We start from the raw sequence: 15,761 nt of genomic DNA, 5'->3' as shown, positions 1-15,761 counted from the left end.
GTAAAATAATGTGTACCGCTCACAAGCTCAGAAACATTGGTTTCGAAGTTGACGATGAATGGCTATTTACAGTGCTACTCTCCGGTCTACCAGAATCCTATCAACCAATGATTATTGCTATTGAAAGCTCCGGCATGAAGAAACCTTCTGTTTCTGTGAAATCAAAACTATCACAAGATGTTAAACAACCTGAAAGTGACTCAACAGTATTGTCTGTCATCAAGAAAATTAAAAACAACCACAGAAACAAAGTAAGGGTCCAAGGTGCTACACTTGTAACAAGTAAGGTCATAAAAGTCCTCAAATGCAAATCCAGAACCAAGAATGTTCAACAAAAAGCAAGTAGTTCATCATATGCTGCTGCATTTGAGGCAACATCCAGCCAAAATGACCCATGGTAAGTGGCTTCCGATGCATCGTCACACATGACAAGACGTAAGAACATGCTTGAATATATGACGGCTCCTGTCATACATAAAATCAGAGTCGCAAACAACAAAGTATAATCTGTGCAATGCTCAGAACAAGTGAGGTTGGACCATTATGACGATGAAGGTCAAAACAAAAAGGTGCTTTTTACAAAAGTATTATGTGTTCCTAAATTGGCAACAAATCTATTGTCTCTAAGTCAGATTATTTGCGATGGTAGCCAAATAAAATTTGACGGAACGAGCTGTGTTATTATGAAGAGCAGAAGTGAGGTAGTATCTTTCTACTGTAGCTTTATGTTAGGGTCGACTGGAACAGTATTAGGATCAGCATTAGTCATTTCAATTCTGTTTAAAATTTGTTCCATATAAATACTAAAACTCTTTTCGGTGTAGAGACGAATTTGGCATGCCAGCAGCAAGGGAATTGTTTTAACCCATATGGTGACTTGTTCAATTTACATACCATGTTTTTGTCATGCATTGTAGTTAGACAATTTCGACATCACCTCCTTGGGGGTGACCAAGTTCCTGAGTTTTGAAGCTGGAAGACTTTGCAGGAGTGGGGGTGGCTGGTTGGGATAAAGATTTGGGATTAGCGTTAACAACTCTTCTCTTTCGATTATGGTATCTATTATAACTAAATTCAGACAGAGGAAGGACGAACAACTCAAACAAAAATTGTTACTATCAACAATATTCTCTGGTTGCACTTTGAACAATTGACAAAAGTCGCTAACAATAAGAGACCTTTCTGTCGTTACCAATGGCAGCGGTAACAATCGTCATTTATCCAAATTTGAGTGGCAACTACGGAAAAGAGTTTGTTAAGGAATGAAATTGCACATTGATACTTGGAAGCCCTCTGTATAGATGTCCTAACGCAAGCGTCATGCTACGCAGGGTTTTTAGTTCTTAGTTTTTAGTCTTTGACGTTTCTAGCCGAGTGCACACTTTGTAATAATATAATAAACGTTTAGTGTTCTTGTAACATCGCGTTTAATCTCATCACACTCACACCTCAGTTTCCAAAAGTGTTTGTAGTGATATTGTTGTTTTTATTTAGTGTCCTTTTTTGTCTGAATTTAGTTAGTTACCAAATTCAGACAAATGAAAAATTTGTTTACTTGTCTGGTAACCTTGGTTACCAATTCAAGAAACAACTGAATTAAATTTTTGTTTTCGTACTATAAACAGTTTAATAACCGAATTAGCGATAATGAAATGGGAAAACAGCAAGTGTGCCTGCAAAGGTCGAGTGGTTCCGAATCCTATTGAAACCGGACGGCACATCGCCAGTTCCGTTCTACAAGAAGTTCCTACTAAGAGACAAAAACCTTGAAAGATGGAAAGGAAAAGGCGGTTCAAATCCAGGTTCTATTGGCAGAAAGAAAGGTCAACCGCCCGGTAAACCCTGAGCACGACTCCGTTCCAAGTTCCGAAAGAGTTAACTATCTAAAGTAAGTAACAAGAGCAAAATTCGGCAAAGCGCCACACCGACATCAGACCCCCAAATGGAGTTAGACATAACGTTCGTACTTCTGTTTGAATTTAGTTATAAGAGTTGCCATATTCAGACAAAAGAGAAGAGTTGTTAATTTGGTTGGTAACCTCGGTTACTAAACCAATAAACCATGTGTAGAGTCCACGAAAAAGATAAGCCAAGAGGTACCCGAAAACTAGACGTTAAGATTAAAATCTCGGAACTAGAGGGTGAATTACAACGAATGAAAGTAAGTAATGCAGTAAGCTGTCTGCCTATGGAGGTGTTCTCGAAATCCTGACGACGCACCCCTGTGCTCACCGAAAGGACATGGAAGCACTGGAAGTATTTGTTTCCATTAAGGTCAAAACACAAAAGTTAATAGTTAGAACATGCCTGCTTACAAGGCGACGTGGAATGATAATGCAAGGTACTCAGTAAAATGCTTATTGACTATCTTACAACATTGGTGGGCTGTATACAACTAACTCTGCTCTTACAACTTAATTCTGTTTCTATAACTACGCTCTTCTATTGTTTTTATTCTCCGTTGTCATCACAACCGTTATACACGATGTCTAGATATTCTAACATAACTTGCCTCGAGTGAATTGGACCAATGATGAGTAAGTATAGTGTTTGCATGAGTACTGAGGTTTACACTTTAAACTATCAATTATCATTGGTTGATTGTGTCTTATGAAATTTTATACAATATGTTCCTATTTTATCTACATGTAAAAAAATTAAGACTAAGTTTCCTAAGTTGTTCTCTAAAGAGCTTATAAAATTAACTATTCGTTATTCATTTGTAGACATTTGAATTCCGTTCCCATAAACAAATTTCAATTTTGTTCATATAATCAGGTAGACCAAAAAGTTTTCTTTACTTGTTTACCTCCAAACTTTAATCAGTTCAAACATTTCATACGAACCACATTTCTCTGAAGTTGCTCCTACGCTTCAATTCAAAATTATTAGTTAAATATTCTCGCTTTTATTAATGAATCCCTGCCTCATTGGAAATGATAATCGGAAGATATACTTGTGTATAGTAATGCTAGAAATGAAACAGATCGTATCAAACTGTTATTTTTAGGAAATATTTTTGTCTAAATTCATTAATTTACTTACAGGAATCCCAACTAAACAAAGAATAAGAACTTTCATGTATATGACGCTCCTTAAAACAACACATTAATACCTAATTAATTTGTTTTCAGAATAAATTAAGATTGAAATCGATCGATGAAAAAGCAAATGGTGTAAAGATTCTAGTGGCCCAAGAATTGGATTTAAATGTAAGTATAATTTTCATCTGTATTCAAGATTTTTATAATTAATGACATATTTTATGTTAAAACACACAATTAAATTATATAATTTAAATGAAAAACAAATAAAATTGGTATATATAATAAAATTAATCTTTAATATTAATTTTATATATCTTTTTTAAAGTATTTCGACGATTCGTTGGGCACGACGAGTTACGTTCACATGGAAAGGCTGATTACCATCATATAAATGAAGATGAAATGAGCCACGACAAAACTTGACGACGTCGGCAAATATTTTCTCTGAGGCTATGAAATATGAATAAAAATCCAAGAAATCCGAAAAAAGTACAAAAAAAAATCACAATAAAGAAGAAAACATCATTACCAAGAAACCGTATTCAAAAGTTCTACCAAAAAGACTGAGGACTGGAATGTATCCGTTGGAGTTCCACATATCTATCTCTGTATATAGCAAGTATTTTCATTTTATGGAAATGTTTCCATAGTGTGGATCTAGGTTTCAACTCATCTATCATCTGAGAATGAAGCTTGTTTATAGCAATTATAATTTTAGATTAGTGCCGAAGTAATTTTTCCTTATATTTTAATCTGTACTGTAATCACTAAATGTGTTTCCTAAAAAAATATGTTCCATATAACTCAGTACCTCCACTGAATAGCTGAAGGTTAAAAAAATCGACAATGGGTCGAAACCATTTATTAACAACCAAACTTATATTAAATTAACCACATAACTTAAAGGTACACAAAGTAGTTTTATTTGGAAAGTTATATTATATATAAATATTTGGGAATCACATTTATAGTCATTTAGTGTGGGTTGAAATATAAGGATGAATTTGATTCGGAACAGTTCTACCATTTAGTATAACTCATCTCATCTCGATATTTCTTAGCTCTGTCAATTTGTTGACACTGTGGATTCAAACGAATAGAATTATACCAAAAAATATAACTGAAACACAACTTGATGTAATATTAATACAATGTAAGATCAAATGAAATTTACTTGAAAGACGACATCCCTCACCTCTCTTAGCAACAAAATATATATCGGCATTTAAGTATAAAGTTAACAATGTTAACAAAAACAATTTCTATTCACATGTTAATTATCTGCAGAATCACAGACAGTATTTCTTTGATTCAAAATAAATGTCGACGAGAGATCTGCAACTGATTTGATTTCAGTGACTCGTAATCGAAACCTTCAGACAGTAGGTTGCTATTATTGTAAATGTTTAAATATTTCACCTTTTTAAATCAAAAGATAATTCACCTAGTTGATTCTTTAAGCAAGAATTTGTGAGCGGCAAATTTCAACTAGGTACTGAAATTTTTCGATCACGTTTGGTTGGATTATTACCCTCAAATAACACTAAGATACCAATCTTTCCAAATTTGCTAATTTTATGTCAAAATTTAATTAGATTCCTCATCTCTAGATGACAACTTCAAATAATGTCAGCACATTTTATTAACAAAATCATGAAAAAGTGATTTCTACTTTACAATTTGCTGATTTGCAATCTTTGTTCAGATGAAATTTATAATTAATAGCTGTATCATTTGTAATTTTGTTGAAATTTTCATCTACGTTTGTGCATATATATTTTAAGTGTCTCCACGTTTTCTTGAGAGCTGACAAATTGGACAACTTGGCCTTAGTTGCTGATTTATAATCGCGACTCTAGGAACCTGGGATCCTATTAATTAGTATTTTTCTAAAAAATCTTTATAAACATTCAAGAGGTGAAACACAATTTACTTTACCTACATGCTCCATACTTGCTTTAAAATAAAGTTCAAATCGTGGTGGTGAATCAAAACTTGAAGATTGTTATGCACAATATAAATTGAACTTTGCGAATGTTATTTGATGGGATAAGAACCCTTTAGAAGATAAATAAAAGTTTTTTGTGCTCTTCGCAATAACTAAATGAACAAGTTTAGAAGGTAAATTTACCAAAAAATAGTTTTGTACATAATCTGGGTTCAATAGCAACGAAGGCAGTTCTTCTTCCTTTCTATTTACCTGGAAGAATATCATCATCTGACACATGTCTGATCGGTATTCCAAATAAATGCTTTTCTAAGAAAATTGTGTCTCAATTCTTGACTCTGTTATAGCGTAAGCTTTATTTTCAATAATAAGATGTTTTTTCGCATTGTAAATTAAATTGTATCAGAAGAATGTTTCACTGTTAACTGTCACAGAAGGATAGCTCCTCCATTATTATTATAGAATCCTGTGTTCAGAATATCTCGACAATTTAGAATCATCTTTCTATATTTGGTATCGCCAATATAAAATCGACCAACAAGCAAAATGAAATAACTGAAATATCAGTTGTCAGTTAGTTTACAAAACAAACGTACAGGACCAGAGTTCTCAAAAACTTATTCTCCTGTTTTAAGAAATTGTTAGTAAATAATTTCATTATTTATTCCATATGGTATTACTCAAGCCTTAACCATTATGTTAAACCCTACACATTTTCCATTTAAATTCAATCCATTGATGTTAATCATCAAATTTGACTCTTTTAAGAAATTATGTGTTATGAATTACATCTGAAATAAATTGATGGCGTGTTTGTAGTTGTTGAGTTTTTGAATGATGAGATACCTAGTGTTCTCAAGTTTCACAGCATCTCTTGAATGTTGAAATTGTTAATATTTCAAATTAAGTTGTAGGAACAATTGTAAATAACAGTTGCTAATTTACAATAAGTGTTGTATTGTTTTTTAAATTTGATTTCCCTTAGCTACATAATTTGTTGCATTTATTCAATCATATTGGAACAGTTACACTAATAACAAAATATATCTATTTTAGAGCTCTGATTTCAAATAGTGTTAATTCGTCATGAAATTCTCGAAAATCAAGTCATATGAAAAATTCCCGTGGGCTTTAATTTTGCTGAATCAAAATATTACCAATCATATTAAAATTCATTTAAGTAAAGTTAGGCATATGATATATTATCAAAACACCAAGATGTCTTAAAAACTATAAAAAAGAATTCCGATTTGTATATATATCAAAAGTTAATCAAAGTTATACAATATTACATGGTACAGAGAGTATTTAGTGTACAATATCGTGTTATATATACCGCCCCTTTGGTTAACTGAATCAGTGCACTACATCGACGTATAATCAAATTGAGTCATCCCTAATTAAAAATCGCTCCGTTATTTTCCTTCTTTCAAAAAAACCTTTGGTCACTGTGTTTTTCAATCTCTTCTACAATATGATATATTCAATCAATTTTTTAAGATAATTTTTGCAATACCCTCAATAATTATTTCATTTTACAGATGGCAAATTTAAATAAAGCATCCTAAGAACTCCATGTACATCCCAACGCATATGGAGAGTTACTACCACGATTTTAACATATTTTTAAAGCAAGTATGGAGCATATAGGTAAAGCAAGTAAATTGTGTCTCACTTCTTGAATGTCTATAAGAGCATAAACTTTCATTTCAATTATGATATTATTATTATTATTATTAATATAGATAATTTAGAAGAATACTGCTTAATAGGATACAAGGGTCCGCGATGTTTGGTAGTATAAAATACCTTCATTCTATGATCAGTATCGCGAATAAGCAGAACGAAAATACTCCATCTTTAGTTCTCGATGTTGTCAGTGTGTTGCCAAAACACGCATATTGTCAAGAAAATATGGAGACACCAAAAATATATATGCACCAAAGTAGATGAAAATTTTAGCAGAACTGCAAATGATAAAGCCATTAATTATAAGTTTCAACCGAACAAAGATTGCAAATCAATATTTACGCAGAAAATTGTAAAATAGAAATTCCACTTTATGATTTGGTTTATAAGTTGTGTTGATATTATTTGAATTTGTCATCCAGACATGAGGAATCTAAATAATTTGCGATATAAAATTATCAAATATGGAAAGATTAGTATATCATTTGAGGGTGATAACCAATGTTGAAAAAGAAAATTTCAGTGTTGAAATCTGTCGCTCAGTTATTCAAGCTGAGAGAATCACCTTCGTGAATTTACTGTTGATTTAAAAAGGTGAAATATTAAAAACAGTTACAAAAATAGCAACTTACTGTCTGAAGGTTTAGATTACGTGTCCTGAAAGTCACTGAAATCAAATCAGTTGCAGATCTCTCGTCGACATTTATTTCAAGTTTCAATTGTTTGTCAAAAAATAAAATAACATTTATGTTGCTAAGATTACGTTTCCTTATGACATATGTCAGAAGTATGTAATTTAGCAAAAAAGTTGTCTTCTCCCAAGCAAAACTTGATTTGATTCTTATATTGTATTTCACCAAATTGTGGTTCAGTTATATCTTTTCTTATAATTCTATTCGTTTTAATCCACAGTGTCAGCAAATTGACAGAGCAAAGGAATATCGTGATGATTTTTCGATTTGTTATAATATTGTTGATGGTAGAACTGTTTCGAATCAATCTCATCCTTATATTTCAACCTACACTGGAAGACTATAAATGAGATTCACAAATAATTAAATATAACTTAACTTTACAAATAAAATTACTTAGTTTAACTTAAGTCGAAAATTTAGTTTGGTGTTATAAAATGGTTTCGACACATTGTCGATTTTTTCAACCACCAATTTTTCAGTAGAAAGATTTACAGCTATATATAACATAATTATTTATAATATATACAACATAATTATTTAGGAAACGCATTTACCGTCATAGAGTACAGATTACAATAGGAAAAATTTCTTCGCCACAATTATAAAATTATAATTATTATAAACATGCTTAATTCTCAAAATGAAAGTACCTGCTTTATACACAGACAGATATGTGGAACTCCAACGGGAACATTCCAGTCCTCAGCCTTTTTGGTAGAACTTTTGGTAATGCTGTTTTCTTCTTTATTGGGATTTTTGCTTGTACTTTTTTTGATTTCTTGGATATTTTTTTTTCATTTTTCCCGATATGTGGCTTTGTCATAGCACATTTCATCTTCATTTATATGATAGTAATCAGTCTGTCAATGTGTCAATTCCTGATGTCCAACGAATCGTCGAAATAGCTTATTTGTTTTTTATTTAAATTAAATAATTTAATTGTGTGTGTTTTAGCATAAAATATATCATTAATTATAAAAATCTTGAATACAGATGAAAATTATACGTACATTTAAATCCAATTCTTGGGCCACTAGAATCTTTCCAGCATTTGCCTTTTACATCGTACTTTCAGATTTCAATCTTAATTTATTGAATTTATTCTGAAAACAAATTATGTATAAGAGAGGTATGTTTCGATATGAACTGATTAAAGTTTGGTGGTAACCAAATAAAGAAATCTTTTTGTGCTACTTGATTTTATGAAAAATATTCAAATTTGTTTATGACAACGAAATTCAAATATCTGCAAAGGAATAACGAATTGTTAATGTCATAAGCCCTTTATAGAACAACTTAAGAAACATAGTTCTTAAATATTTTTACAGGTAGATCAAGTTGGAACATATTTTATAAAATTTCATAAGATTTGTGCTCACAATCATTAACATCCATATTGCTAAAAAGTAAATCCCAATCAACTAATGACAAGTGATAGTTTAATGAGTAAACCTCAGAACTCATGAAAACACTATACTCATCATTAGTCCAATTCACTCGGGGCAGGTTTCAATCTCCAGTTACTAAAAATATATCCACTGATGCACAATGATTGGAATAAAAATCAGAACCAGATGCTGGTAAACTGTTCCAATTATTCACTTTTGGCTTTTGACCTTAATGGATATAAAGACTTCCAGTACTTTCATGTCCTTTCGGTGAGCACAGGGATGCGTCATCATCAGACGATTTCGATATCACCTTTATAGGCGTGACCCATTTCGTGGAAAACTTGCGGTTTGGAGGTGTGGGGTGGCTAGTTGGGAGAAAGGATTGGTGTTAGAAGTAGGAGTATTTCCAGGATTTACCGAAGGTGTCTGTAGTTTAGCAGACAGCTTACTGCATTACTTACTTTCATTCGTTGTAGTTCACCCTCTAGTTCCGATATTTTAATCTTAAGGCCTCTTGAAGCGCCGGCAGACTTTTGGGTTTTATTGAGATTTTCACTTGGCTTGTCTTTTCTCCTCAAACTACATATAGTTTATTTATCTGAGTTTGAATCCGAATATAAACGCACACTGGTAAAATGTAATATTTTTCAAGGAAAAGAATAATATATATTAGGGCAAATTTTAATATTGATAAGATTTAGATGACTGAGATAATGTTAGAAATTGTTCAGTGTTCAAATTTATGTATTTTGAATTGAATTAAAGCAAAAAGGTCAATACACTAACATTTAGAAAAAAGTTTTCATAGAAAAGAAACACTTAAATTAGTTTGGCAATATTGTGAAGACTGATATGGAATACGGTTCGTATTCTTTGACAACTCCTTGACAATCTTGACAACTGATCTTTGTGTAATTTTATTTTGTTCGGTATCCGATCCTATAATGCTCTTTGGCGAATTACGGAAAGAGGTTATTTCAATCTGCCAAAATGTGGAGAATGTGTATCGTATAAATATTACTCCAGGAGCTGACCCAGCGTACTAAATTTGATAATATGCTTTCCTTAGTTAACTTAATGCTGTCTTGTTAACCCTAATTAGTTTACTTGAAGGATTCTTCTAAAAAAAATCTAATTTACAGCGCAATGTAGCTTACACTACTATAAAGAATGAACAATTTTGACACAACTTAAAACAAATAATGTTTCATCTCCTCTTGGGATGCCAATTGTAACTGATGCGATGACCAGGTAGGAGTGCACTGAAACTACACATAAACTGTTAAAATTGTAATTTGAATTGTGCGCCTGTGGACAGTTAAGTTGTAATTTTAACACTAAATTCTTAAATATAAATTTTTCTTGAGAAATAATAAATTCTTTTAAGCCCAGAAAGACTTATTTACTGAGAAAAGTAATAAAGTTAACCTAAAACGTCAATACGACAATTGAAAGGTGATTTCTCGTAACATTTGGAATAAGGGTTCTTAAATTGTCAGCAAACAATCAATTGGCATTAATTGAAAAGTTAACCGGCCGAGATAATTACGTCACCTGGTTATTTGCTATAGAAACACATCTACAGCAAGAGAAGTTGTGGACTGCATAAAACCCCCCACATGTGTCATTGTGGACACAAAACGAGACACAAAGGCAAAAACTAAGATAAATTTACTAGTTGACTCAATAAATTACGTGCACATACAAGAGAGTAGTACTGCAAAATAAGTATGGGATAAATCTTGGTTGACACGCTGTGATGGGCTGCTGCATGATCTCTGTAATACTTCACATACTGCATGTTAAAACGTAGAGAAATATATGAGTAAAATAATGTGTACCGCTCACAAGCTCAGAAACATTGGATTCGAAGTTGACGATGAATGGCTATTTACAGTGCTACTCTCCGGTCTACCAGAATCCTATCAACCAATGATTATTGCTATTGAAAGCTCCGGCATGAAGAAACCTTCTGTTTCTGTGAAATCAAAACTATCACAAGATGTTAAACAACCTGAAAGTGACTCAACAGTATTGTCTGTCATCAAGAAAATTAAAAACAACCACAGAAACAAAGTAAGGGTCCAAGGTGCTACACTTGTAACAAGTAAGGTCATAAAAGTCCTCAAATGCAAATCCAGAACCAAGAATGTTCAACAAAAAGCAAGTAGTTCATCATATGCTGCTGCATTTGAGGCAACATCCAGCCAAAATGACCCATGGTAAGTGGCTTCCGATGCATCGTCACACATGACAAGACGTAAGAACATGCTTGAATATATGACGGCTCCTGTCATACATAAAATCAGAGTCGCAAACAACAAAGTATAATCTGTGCAATGCTCAGAACAAGTGAGGTTGGACCATTATGACGATGAAGGTCAAAACAAAAAGGTGCTTTTTACAAAAGTATTATGTGTTCCTAAATTGGCAACAAATCTATTGTCTCTAAGTCAGATTATTTGCGATGGTAGCCAAATAAAATTTGACGGAACGAGCTGTGTTATTATGAAGAGCAGAAGTGAGGTAGTATCTTTCTACTGTAGCTTTATGTTAGGGTCGACTGGAACAGTATTAGGATCAGCATTAGTCATTTCAATTCTGTTTAAAATTTGTTCCATATAAATACTAAAACTCTTTTCGGTGTAGAGACGAATTTGGCATGCCAGCAGCAAGGGAATTGTTTTAACCCATATGGTGACTTGTTCAATTTACATACCATGTTTTTGTCATGATCCAACCCTTCTTGTTAAGTCATAAATAGGTGTGTTCAAGTTCTCCATATAAAAATGCTGTCTTTACGTCTAGTTACTTGATTTTGTGATTATTTTGTAGAGCCAAATATAGTAACGATCGTATTGAACTGATTGTTTGTGCAAAAGTTTCCTGGTAATCAACACGTGCAATTTGTCCATATCATTTCACACACAGATGTGATTTGTAACGTGGTCATTAAATAAATGAATCACTGTCATTAAAGTTATTATAACAAATCGAAAAATCATCTCGATATTTCTTTTCTCTGTCAATTTGATGACACTGTCAATTAAAACAAATAGAAATATAATAAAAATATAACCACAATTTGATGTAATTTTAATACAATGAAAGAAACAAATCAAAATTACTTGAAAAATGACAACTTTTTTCTAAATTACATATTTCGAATATGGTTTAATTGGTCATTGGACGTTTTGTTTATATTGTAACGTGTGGCACATGTCACAAGGAAACGTAATCTTAGCAACATAAATGTTATTTTCTTTTATTTGATAAACAAAATTCCTTCGTTGCTACTGAAACTTGAAAGTTCGTGATTTCCGTGATTTTTCAGCACTCGTAATCGAAATCCTCAAACAAAAAGTTGCCATTATTGTAATTGTTTAAATATTTCACTTTTTTAAATCAACAGTAAATTAACGTGGTTGATTCTTTCAGCTTGAATTAGTGAGCGACAATTTTCAACTATGCACTGAATTTTTCTCTTTCACTTTTGGTTGGGTTATCACTCTCCCACAACACTAAGATACCAATGTTAGTAGAAAATGGGGCACTTGAGACAGACAGCGTAGGTGTGACGTCACGACTCCCCCCTCCCCTCCGGCGCCAGTGGGGCACTTGAGACGAACAGCGTAGGAGTGACGTCACGACCCTGTCGGCACGTGCCGCCCATCTGTTTGGGTGGTTGCTGGCCTTTGTCGGCAAGTGAGCACGCGCCACCCCTCTGTTTGGGGCGGTTTGTAGCCTTTGTCGGCATGTGGGCACGCGCCACTCATCTGTTTGTGATGGTTTATAGCCTTTGTCGGTATGTGGGCAAGCGCCACCCTTGTCGTGGGCCACCTCAGACCAAAAGCGTAGGTGTGACGTCACGAGTGTATGATATGCGCACCTTTCGTGGGCCACTTCAGACCAAAAGCGTAGAAGTGACGTCACGAGTGTATGACATGCGCACCTTTCGTGGGCCACTTCAGACCAAAAGCGAAGGAAGACGCGTATGCGCGCATTTGTTTATTTTTACCTGTTCGTGGGCCACTTCAGACCAAAAGCGTAGAAGTGACGTCACGAGTGTATGAGTCGTGGGCCACCTCAGGCCAAAAACGTAGGAAGACGCAAGAGTGAATGAAAATGCAATTAATTTATAATTATGATTTATTACATATTAAAAACAAAAACAGTTAACAATTTATTATTATTATTGTACATTTATATTACAATTTATTATTGTACATTTATATTACAATTTATTATACATTTTGTTATTTCGATACATGAAAAAGAGGTGAAAAAGTTCTTTCTTTCGTTGTTGCTTTCGAATCCCAGTCGTTGATTGGTGCAAATACCGTGTTTCTAAACAGAAAACATACATATACAATATTAATTATTCAATGGTAATTTTTGTAGTGATACACCTTTTTTGTGATTGATTATTTGACTGAGGCTCATAAGTGTAGTTGTGGTGGCTGCGATGTAGGCTGAGTGTACAAGTCCGTTTCTCACCCGGTTGTACGCGTTGAATATATCAAAAACAAAATAGACAAATTGTATGTACCATATATATCTATATAATATTAATAATTCAAAGTTACCTTTTTTTTATATTATTATATTAATTTTTAATTTCCACTTAATTAGTTCCTAGGGACCTTGTACCCGAATGGCCGAGAACTGTTGTCATCCATGAAGAGTCTCTTTGTTGAATTCGTTCTGTATGTCTTTGTCTCCTCTTTGGTTACTACACGATGATCTTTTGTCCGCACAAAGTTCATCGACGTCAAACGAATGGAATCTGTTTTTTCTAGAACCATTTGTTTAATTTTCTCAAAATTAATCAACCGAGAAGCACTGTATGTTAAGGCGATCCCTTTCACCTTACAAACATGTTCGATACACTGCTTCGTCGTTGACCACACCGAGTATGCGTAATTTTTCGGCCCGCCCGAAACAAATTCCGTGATGTAGGAACCGATACCGTATACCTCCAGCTCATCGGTCATGTCTCCAATGAATTTTCCAGTCGGGGGATCTGGAAAATGGTTGCTTGACACATAGATAACGGAATCGGTGTCGTAGTATAAAACACGTGTATCCAACATCTCTAGATATTCGTACAACTTCAAACGGGCCTGTGCTGTAACAAAAGCTGCAATTACCACATTCACAGTAGGCAGAGATTCCACAGCCTCGTCGGCGTACTCCCAGTTGATTACAACAGTTTGTTCATTCACAGGAGTTATACTGTTGACATTCTTCGACGGATGCGCAAGGAGATCAAAGCATTCCTGAGGATCGTTGACGATGGTTGTTTGTGGTTGGTTTTCACGTTGTCCAAACTTTCCCCAGAACGAATTCAACATTAATTTGGCGAGGGATCGAAGACCAGGGTTATTTTCGATGCGTTCCGGTGTTAGCTTCACTTTTTCAGCTTCTTCAAAATCCACCAGATATTGTTGTTGTTTCACCACATCGTTTATGCAATCCGCGGGCCAGCCGGAGGCTTCCTGTTTAATTTTGATGAATTTATTCATCATTTCTGTAAATAAACCCGGCTGACCCGCCGCATGGTTGTATTGACGCGTTTCGTATGTCCACACTTCAAACACTTCCACAATCCTGTAGCCTTTTTCCAATGCTTTCAAATTACCCATGTCCCTGTGAACAATCGTTCTTCCTCCGTATGGCAACACTCACGCTGCTGTGAACTTTCACCACAGCTGTTGCAAAGGGCGAACATTAACTTTCCCTTCATCCTGACAGGGAGAACGGGGTGGTACAACTGCGCGGGTGGTAAAATTTTACATTTCACCATGCCATCTACGGTGGATAAATCAATGTCCCGGGCTGCAGATCCTACATAAATTGTGGGGTGTCCTAGAGGAAATCGGCCGTACTTGCACACAAAAGGGTACAATGAACATACATCGATGTATTTGATGCGCTCACCCTCGTTACATTTGTAGTAAGTAACAGTGTTTCCGGTTCGGCCTCCATAAAAACCGTCACGAGGATTCAATGGTGATGTTGCCAACACGGGATGGTTTTCGACAAAATCACGCACTTCACAACTCTGTTTTAATAATGCGCGGAAGTTACATTCCCACATTTCGATGACTTCAAATCCCAGGTTGCGAAGTCGAGTCGTTTTAAGGGTGGTGGCCTCGTAACGATTTCGCATGGTATCCATTTTACCTCCTCCAATCGATGTGTCTCGGTGAAATTTGAAACAGCTGGTGCATCCATGGAAGTAACAACCGTGAAACTCGAATACCTGACGCTGCTCCTCGTTAAAACCGTCAACTTTGAGTCCTCCTCCTACTAGGTGTTCTCGACCTGTATCGGCGTGGTGTATGGTGATTCCTCGTACGTTCTCCTCCCACAACAACCATTGTAAAGCGATAACCGATTGATTATCAGCCAATCGGTAACCACCACGGGGAATAACGGCGATTGTATCGGCTTCCAGATAGTTTCGTGCAAACACCTTATTACACGCTGATGCTATTGTTGTTGCTTCGGTGAATGGACAAATCTTACACTCGTTAAGAAGCATCGACCTAAATGAAAGAGAGGCTCTCATTAGTATTTCCACGTCCGACTTGCAATATGCGACGATTTCCTCCTGGAAATTAAAAACATCATTCTGATGTTCTTGATGCCAGTTTAAAAACGTATGTCGGTCCTCGGGCTTCATTTGATTCGGACCGTAAAATTCAGCAGATGGTAAAGGACCCACGTATTGCTGATTTTCCAGGGTGTTAAAGAAGTGTGGAAAATAACCCTTCTTAAAGTTTCCAGCAAGGCCGAAAGCTTTAGGTAGCTTTGCCAGAGCCATTGGAAAATAATTTAGCGAGTCCAAAAATCGCACATTTCCCACCTCAGCCAAAATAATTTTTGTCCCCCGCATAATTAAGTTTGGCTTGATGTCTGTTTTGGTGAGAATATAGTTCAGGATTAACTGATGGTCGAATGCTTGACCGTTATGTGCAATCACAGT

The 15,761-nt window shown here is 34.7% G+C and overlaps 1 protein-coding gene across 1 annotated transcript; it reads right to left on the bottom strand.

The window, feature by feature from the left end:
- Positions 1–13,038: 13,038 nt before the first annotated feature.
- LOC126264372 (uncharacterized) lies at positions 13,039–15,599 on the bottom strand. The gene is made up of 3 exons (XM_049962055.1): positions 14,459–15,599; positions 13,921–14,387; positions 13,039–13,793 (listed from the first exon to the last, which is right to left on the bottom strand). Exons 1-3 carry the CDS (start codon positions 15,597–15,599, stop codon positions 13,761–13,763), a joined length of 1,641 nt encoding a protein of 546 aa, XP_049818012.1. The 3' UTR covers positions 13,039–13,760.
- Between the last annotated feature and the right edge of the window lie 162 nt (positions 15,600–15,761).

The sequence above is a fragment of the Aethina tumida genome, chromosome 1 (genome assembly GCF_024364675.1).
Source record: "Aethina tumida isolate Nest 87 chromosome 1, icAetTumi1.1, whole genome shotgun sequence".
NCBI lineage: Eukaryota > Metazoa > Arthropoda > Insecta > Coleoptera > Nitidulidae > Aethina > Aethina tumida.
Note: the sequence above shows the minus strand (reverse complement) of the source record. Positions and strands in the feature narration are given on the sequence as shown.

Coding starts and splice junctions, on each gene's coding strand:
- LOC126264372 (XM_049962055.1), bottom strand. CDS start 15,599: ATGGCTCTGGCAAAGCTACCTAAAGCTTTCGGCCTTGCTGGAAACTTT. Junction 14,388..14,458: donor TGGTGAAAGTTCACAGCAGC/GTGAGTGTTGCC, acceptor CATTGGAAAAAG/GCTACAGGATTGTGGAAGTG. Junction 13,794..13,920: donor CTCTGCCTACTGTGAATGTG/GTAATTGCAGCT, acceptor ACCATTTTCCAG/ATCCCCCGACTGGAAAATTC.